The 8,646-nt window shown below is 48.9% G+C and overlaps 1 protein-coding gene across 1 annotated transcript; it reads right to left on the bottom strand.

Moving 5' to 3' along the window:
* Positions 1-221: 221 nt before the first annotated feature.
* On the bottom strand, positions 222-8,290 carry LOC127341463 (cytochrome P450 90D2). The gene is made up of 8 exons (XM_051367320.2): positions 7,870-8,290; positions 7,347-7,683; positions 6,360-6,509; positions 5,915-6,178; positions 4,544-4,633; positions 4,254-4,439; positions 3,643-3,764; positions 222-933 (listed from the first exon to the last, which is right to left on the bottom strand). Exons 1-8 carry the CDS (start codon positions 8,124-8,126, stop codon positions 843-845), a joined length of 1,497 nt encoding a protein of 498 aa, XP_051223280.1. The 5' UTR covers positions 8,127-8,290; the 3' UTR covers positions 222-842.
* Between the last annotated feature and the right edge of the window lie 356 nt (positions 8,291-8,646).

Genomic DNA, 8,646 nt, shown 5'->3' with positions numbered 1-8,646 from the left:
CAGGCAAAGCAGATGCAGGTGCACGCCCACCGTGTCCCAGCTTTGCAGTACTCAAAGTCTTGCCAGCATTATCGTATGGCATAGCCTCGCCAAACCTAGCTAGCTAGCATTCTCAATTCATTATCTGTTGGGCCTTTGGAGCAGTTCGGCAAGTGGCAAATGCATGCCATATATCTCACATATCCTCTTCCTAGTTCGTGATTGTTTTCTTCCAAACATAATTCCTTATGACATACTGTACTATATAACATAAGTACACTAATGTACCAAAATTATAACACCATCATCATCAAAGTCCTGATCAGCTATAGTTAGGCAGTGGTAGTGATCAGCAGGTACTCTACTTCATCTTGGCTAAGTAAGCTGCCAGCTTCTCCCTACCAAGTACTAACACTGACACTTACACTTACATTATAATATCTATATTCTCTCTTCCTAGCTAGCTGGTGATTGTTTTCTTCCAAACTTAATTCCTCGCGACAGAACATAAGTATGCTACTACTATAACACCACCATGGAAGTCCTCCTGATCAGCTATAGTTAGCCAGTGGCAGTGATCAGTAAGTACTCTCTTCTTGGCTAATTAAGCTCCCAACTTCTCCCTACTAACACTTACATTACATATAATATCTATGTACATCTATGATATAATTAAACATGGCAGATCAACACATTTGACCCTGCCCGGTGCTCAGTTCAGAGCTTGCATGCCTTATCTGATGGACCCTACAGCATTCTTGGATTCCATATGATCGAACACCAAAGTAGCAGTAGGAGTGGTGGTATACATGACATGTATGTGCAACTTGCTTGACCTGGCTTGCATGGATGGATGGAGATGGCTAGTCTTCTTTGGCGGTGACCCTGATGGGCATGCCCCCTTTGAGGCGCACGGTCGGGAAGTTGACGATGTGGTCCTCCTCCGCCACCCACCTGCATGCATACACGACCATTCCGGCGTCACTGTCAGGCAACAAACAATGTCTGTAGATGCGGGATCTCGCCATCATCGGCCACACGATTCGCATCTTAACTAAGCTGTTTTTATCGCAGCGCCCACTTATACATGCATGCTTTTCTCTTCTCTTTGTATGGGCATATAAACACTGAAATGTACTAGTACTCGGAGTGACAGATGATTCTCTTCTCTTTGTATGGGCATATAAACACTGAAATGTGCTAGTACTCGGAGTGACAGATGATTCTCCTCTCTTTGTATGGGCATATAAACACTGAAATGTACTAGTACTCGGAGTGACAGATGATTCTCTTCTCTATGACTATGTATGGGCCGGGCAGGGGTATATATACAAATAAACCAAACAAAACAACAATGGTACGTGGTGTGCAGCGGCGCCATGCCATGCCCTGGCGCGACGAAAGAACTGAGCGGCCGGTCGGTCAAAGCGGCAGGCGCATCCGCGCACATACACGTTTAATTTATTGGGTTTCAGCTGCTGAATCACGGACCGGACCAGACAGAAAGCATGCCATCCATCCGATCCATCCATCCGGTCGAGCTCGAGCCCATTTGGGTTGGGAGGCCATCAGTCACACATGTCGGAAAAAAAACTATTTTAAACCTTGAACCTAAAATTTGAAAACCCTATACACTCTGAACTTTCGAATCGCGGTCAAACCATGAAGCTTTTTGCCTCACCGGGAAAAGGATAATCCCGGCCCAAAATACCCATCATCGCAGTGACTAGACTAGACTAGACGGGACTGCATGCATGTTAGATTCATCTCTTATCCGAATCCATCTCGCCCTAATTCTCTTCAATGGCAGCATCGGCGGGCCACGTCGCCTCTTGGATTGCCGCAGCCGAGTCTCGCTGCGTCCATCACGGCCGACACTTGGAAATCGCCCTCGCCTTGCCATGCTCCCCACTCCCTCCTCGCCTTCACCTCACCTCGGTTCTACTCGTTGGACACGACTACTTCTCTTGCAGGAGGACCAAATCTCGGCACGCGACAATGGGTTACTCCTGACTAGGATTAACTCCACCATCATCACTGCATGGTAGATCGAGACTTGGGCGTGCACCACTGCATGCATGCAGCAGGTGCGCTTGGAGTTGGAGAATACTACCACTACCATTACGCCGACCGGGCGATCGAAGCGTGCATGCTGCAGGCACTGTGCCTCCCGCGGCTGATCGACTGGCACGTGCGGATGCCGGCGCCGCAGAGTGTCCCGCTCACACGTGCTGGTGTGGTCGGGGTGCGCATGCATGTCGACGCCGCACGCGTACACTACAGTCTACTCCCTACTCCACCATCATCCTCCATCGCCCCAACTGCTTCTGTACGCACACGTGCGGCCGGCGCGCGTCGACACGGTGCCACACGCCCCAATGTACGCGCGCGTGCGGCCGCTACGAGTAGGTGTGTGCTGCGGCTACGATCGAGTAGCATGCATGAATCGGCGGTGGAACTTGGCGTGGTCGCATGTGTTCGCACGTTTGGCCCCACGCGCCAATGTCGCCCAACCTATGCAATCAGGGTGAGGGTAGTGTAGCCGTGTAGGGGTCCCTTGCCATGCATGGGCCTCCCTACCTAGGTTTCTTACGTAGTATGCCTGTATGTACTACTGGAAAAGATTGAGATCCAAACCTCCCTTGGCTAATTATTGGTGTGCCAAAGTCGATCTCGCTTCAAGGCAGCATGGTCAAGAATGCATGGCGGGATTATTACAGCACTTTGGAAAGGGGAATGTGAATGTAGTCCTATCCGCCTTGAGCTAGGATGGTGAGGTTGTACAACCATAAGAGCATCTCCACCGGTGATCCATAAATAGTAGCCGGCTACGTTTAGGGGTCGCCGGCAGCAAGTGTTGGTCAAAAAAAATTCCAAACCCCAACACCGGTACGCCTCCCATAGCCGCTCGCGATAGAAAAAGACCCCCAAATCAATGTGGAAGTGACCGTGGGTTTGGTGCCGGTGACCTTGATAGCCTCCCTTGCCATATGGGTTGGTTGGGGCTCACCGGCTATTCTATTAGGCTCGGGATGACGTCGATTTCGTATGGGGATTGCCGGTGTGAGCACTTTCTCTCACTAGGACCCCCAAATCGCCACCGGCTACGGTTTGGGGCTCCCCGGTGGAAATGCTCTAACTTACTCGATCTCACCGGTGACGATGATCTCATGATCAGCATGTCGTACTCATATGCTCGTCGAAACCTCTCTTAGTTAAATAGGAAAACCTCAATCGACTCAGACATAGATAAACCCCAAAGAGTTTATGTCTTTGCATACAATGATATTTTTTTTGGTCATGTTGTGCGTCTAGCTAGATGCTAAAAAAACAAAGGCAACAAAGCTCGATATATACTCCATATGGTTTTTTGTCACCGCTCCTCTCCCACACCCATTGTAGCCGGGAAGATCAAAGAGGATGCAATAGTTTGGAGCTTTGGCCGGAGCGAAAAAAGTAAGTAGTGTATTACGTAGGGAGAGAGTAGGCTTGTAATTAAGTCCTAGGGTTTTTCTAGGCATTTGTTCTAAAAATCCTCTTCTAAATTACTGAAAATGGGAAATCTTTCCATTTTTTCCAAAAAAGTTTGCAACAGAACATGAAGAATTTGAAAGAACGTTGTGTGGTTTTCCATGCATGGCTGAGAATGGGAGTGATTTATACCTGAAGCTGGTGACCAAGTGGTGGAGAAAGATGGAAGCTTCCAGCCTGGCCAGATCCAGGCCTGGGCACAGCCTCTGCCCACCACCAAAAGGAGTGAAGCTGCTAGTGCTCGTGTCCTGCTCCTGTTGATTCATTCATTTGTTGACCGATAAACGCATTATTAGGTTTCCCGCGAAAATCAAATCACAATGATAAGCTTCACGACTAGTAGTACTACCCCACCATTTTGCATTGGTATCTTCTTATACTAGGTTATAATAACTTATATCACAAGACACACACCACTTGAGGCATTACACATATGTATGCCGTAGTGGCCATGTTCATTTCACTTATTCAGGTCCTCAATTTAAGTTTTTTACGAGACATAGGGATTTTGGTGGTCGATGATTTTTGTCATATAGTTGAAAGAAAATGCAACTTTAAGATATAAGGAGTATGTACTATGCCAATTCTATCATGAGCCTACAGATATATGGGAAAAAACTGACATGTTAGGAGTCCCACAAGCCCCACTCTGTCACTCATCAAACCCATATTATTGTGTTGTTGTTGCCTAAAGGAGTAGCAATTGGATGAACATCTCTACCAAATGTGGGGTTCATTCTCACCTTCCACCTCCATGGATTGAACTTGTAGGGATCCCCATAGAGCGTGTCGTCGAGGTGGACCGATCGGAAGTACACGAACACACACCAACCCTTGGGGATGAGATGTCCCTTCACCTCGACGTCCCGGACCGCCTTCCGCATGATCCCGCTGATGATGTTCCCCAAGCGCAGCGTCTCTGTTATCACCTGCACATGTAATCCTAAAATGCTAAGGCAGCTGCTGATTGTTGCTAGGGTAGAAACGGAGGAGGAACGAGCATCACGCATGGTGCTATTTTTTCTTTGCTTACATGCTGTGTGAATGACAAGGACATGTAGTCTGTCCACTCCAAGGTTTCACCCGCGTCAGTTTTCCTCATCTTCAGCTGCATGTTCTCCTCCTGGCACCGTCAAAATGAGGTAATTAATTGGTGTCACCAATGATTGTTGCATCAAATGATTATACTGAAACTAAGGTTCATTTTTTCTACCAGCTAGAAAATCAAAACTAGCAGCTACCTAGCTAGGCATGTTCTGCAACAGTAGCTGGCACCCAGAGGTTTCAATGAGTTCATTGTCCGCATGGCATCAGAGCAGAAACAGGGTCGACACACGAGTAATTTCTACCCACTGTAGCGCCGTAAATGGAAACTAGTGAATGATATGATGTTGCTTGTGCAATAGGACGACATGCTAGCTACGGAATGTTCAACGTTCACAGCCCTATCTTTCCCCAACTGATGAAACCTTATCTCAGAAAGAAAGATGCATGTCTTCAGAAACAAAACAAAATTAAGAGAAGCTCTGAGTTTTTTTATAGGGTTGATGATAATAAGTGGTAGATCTTTTTACAATGCGTTGATACTTAGTTGCACATCAGATGCTCTATATGGATAAATTAGCCTTGCCATCATAACATCAGGTGTCAAAAGCTGCTATGTGACAGCAATTAGGTGGCATGACACTGTCATAATAAAGTGACTACATAAGTAATAAGATGACTAATAACAATGTTTTTGAGTGAGAAAGTGGCCAAATTTGAGTGAGAAAGTGGCCAAATTTGACGAGATGCGTGTACCTGATATTAACAATGTTTTTTTTTTTCAGAATCTGATACAGTATTAACAATGTTGTGTGCATGTCTTGTTGCAGAGTTGGGCAAGCTAGCTACACTTTCTTAGGCACATAGATGGCAGCAATAATCAATGCTTAGATGCCAACAGGAAAGGCATGGACCAAGGTTGGCACGATCCCTTATGCGATGAATGATTCCGAGATATTTTGACTGCAGGATTTTATAAAGAGCTCTAGCTTTGTTCGAGACACAGGTGAACTGTGCAGATTATACTGCACATGTATCAGACACAGGTGAACTGGGGAAAAATACTAGTATTTGGCAAAAAAAAAAATACAGCATATGAAAATCTGGATATACAGATCGTGCTTAAAAGAGTAAATTGACAGTCATGTTGTTCAGGTGAAACAATATAGCAACCAGTTCATGCGTGACTTGATTTTTGCAGGTTGCAGTGTTCATGCAAATTCATGCTCTTGCTTGATTAACAACAGTGGACTCTAGTTTGCTGGGCATAATCGGTCATGCTTTTTTTGAACGGAATTATATTCAAACTTACTAATAGTACTATGAAAAATGTGGATGGAGTTGTGAGTGTTATACATACCTCAAGCTGTTGCAGGGCGAGTGGGCACTCGCTGAGGAACTTGACGGCGAGCGTGATGAGCATGGGCACGGAGTCCTCGGCGGGGATCATGAGGTCGATCATGTTGTCGGAGATGAGCTCGTCGGTGAGCTCGTCGCTTCCGTCGCCCATGAGCACGTCGATGGTATCTCTGGGCTGCGGCGGCGCCTCCCCGCCGGCGCAGAGGATCCTCCTTCTCTTCTCCTGTATGATCCTCTGAATCAGCCTGGCCATCCTCTTCTTGGCCTGGTGATCGATCAGTGCACCAGAGAGAACAGAGAAGTGTGTCAAGCAGGAGGAACAAGCAAAGGTAAATAAATCTTGGCAGTGATGATACTGATGCTTTCGCTGCCATGTTTGCAGCTGGGGGAGAGACAGAGAGGGCAGTGTGTGGGTGTTGCATGGCATGGTGGTAGTGAGATGGTACCTGGAGGGATCTGTAGAGCCTAGTCCCTGGCAGCTTAATGGGAAGCGACATGAGTCCGACAATAAATTCCTGGAATTGCTGCCTGAGCTGCTGCATCTCCGGGCCTCCCTCCAGCCCGATCAGACCTCGCACCAGGATCTGGAACACCATCTGCAACACCAAACCATATTCATTATACATTGCTCAGTGCCTCAATATATTTACCTATATCAAAGTTGAGCATATAGTAGAAATGAGCCACCAGAATCAGATACTCTCTCCTATAGTTCCCCTCTGGATCGATATTTTCATGTAAATTTGAAGGTGCCGTTTCATCAAGGTTTTATCTCGTTGCAGGTAGAGACTGTTCTTCGTCTTCATTTTTTCACATAGAAATCACTAGCAGTACATGGTAGTAGAAAAGTATACTCCAATAGTATCACTGTACATTTGGACAGGATGGGTGATTTTTTTTTTGTGCTTGCCGGTAATCCAATCCTGAACGTGGGCCCCACGCCACACGGGGGGTAGAGAGAGGAAAATTGAATGGGGGAGAGAATAGAAGGCAGGCAGCAGCTCCCCACAATCTCATTAAGATGCCGCGCGCACCCGCACGGTCACAGTCTTCGTCCCCATCTCTCTTCTCTCTCTAGCACACGAACGAACACAAGAGGCATGGCGAGCAGAGCAGAAAGGGAGAGCGACACGACACGGCCCCCACTCCTTTCGGGGCTTCCCCTTCCACCATGTGGTGACACGGCGCCGCACGTGTGCACGCCGGTGCTGGCGCCGTACGACCACTTGTAGAGGAGTAGCAATCCAATTCAATCCATCCCGATTCTCTCCCTCACTCTCTCTCTGATGCTCGTACAGACACGTCGTCGTCTTGGTGCTAATACTACGCTGGTAGAGCGACATGTGAAATCAAGAAACCGGCAATGGAGGATCGAGCTGCTAGCTACCGATCGATCGAGCACAGCAGCAGGGCCGGAGTGTAATGGAACGTACCGTCTTGGCGTGGTCCTGGATGCGGAGTCGCGCGCCGGGCCCCTGGTCGCGCCAGGCCGCGAACGCGGGCGCGAGGCGGCGCTGCATGTCGGCGGTGACCTGCGCCTTGAGCTGCGGCGACTTGAAGAAGGCGCCCACGAGGCCGTGCACGCGGCGCTGCAGGCTGCCGTTGATGAGCAGGATGGAGGACTTGCCCATCAGCTCCGTCAGCGACCGCGGGTACCACGGCACGAACGACCGCGCGTCGCTCTGCAGCACGGCACGGCTCACCTCCGCGTCCGCCGTCACCACCGTTGCCGACCCGAACAGGTGCGACCGGAACACCGCGCTGCCGTACCTGCGTGCCGGTGCCGATTAAATTGGGCGTCATGTCATGAGCTAGCTGCCTGTGTCAGTGCACGTGCATGCGCGCGCACTGGCATGGCATGGCATGGCATCGGTCGATGCCAGCCATGCGCACGCGTGCGGCCACTGTGCTGTGCCAGAGGGAATCGGAAAGGGAGAGAGAAGTTCATTTACTTACCGGAGGCGGCGCTTGTCGACGAAGGACTCGGGGCGGGGGGAGTAGGCGCAGGACACGAAGTCCAGCGTCTCGCCGACCACCGGCCACCCGAAGCTACCGGGTGGGACTTGCGCCTTCTCGTCCTTCGTCGGCCGCCTTCTCAGCCTTACCACTACCACGACGGCCGGCAGCAGCCTGAAGCACAGCAGCCACGCCGACGCGGCCAGGAGGGCGCCGCCGACCGCGCACGTCAACGGCGCCAGCCAAGAAACGGACATCGCACGCGCGCCCGAGGTGTGCTGTTGGTGTTACGGTGTGTGTAGTGGAGCTATCCTTGCACCGGCCCGGCCGGCTTTGTAATGGTGGTGGTGGTGTAGTGGAGGTGGAGCTTGGCGACTACAAGAGAGGAGAAGAGCACTTATATGTAGCGAGTGGGAGAGGATGGAATTGGCAAGTGCACAAGTACAGGGGAAGCCGAGAGATTTTCTTAAGAAAACAATCGTGTTTTGATATGTTTTCCCTATAGTCCCCACGTCTATCATTGTGTATCGTGGCATAGTGCTACGGACGGAGTACTGCAGAATATATTTTCTTTTTTTACTATTCAGCTAGTTTTAGCTCGACCGAAGAATTAAGTTAATTCTAGATATACCTTAGGGTTAGATTTGTATCGTGATTTGTGCACAAATTATATGTAGATGTACAATTACATTTTTTAAGTTTCACCTGAATTGCACATAAAATTAGGCGATGAAAAATCATCTTACCAAAAAGTAATTTAAGTCTAGGACAACCGAG

Source organism: Lolium perenne, chromosome 3, assembly GCF_019359855.2.
Source record: "Lolium perenne isolate Kyuss_39 chromosome 3, Kyuss_2.0, whole genome shotgun sequence".
Classification (NCBI taxonomy): Eukaryota; Viridiplantae; Streptophyta; class Magnoliopsida; order Poales; family Poaceae; genus Lolium; species Lolium perenne.
The sequence above is the reverse complement of the archived record's forward strand: the minus strand, read 5'-3'. Positions and strand labels throughout refer to the sequence as shown.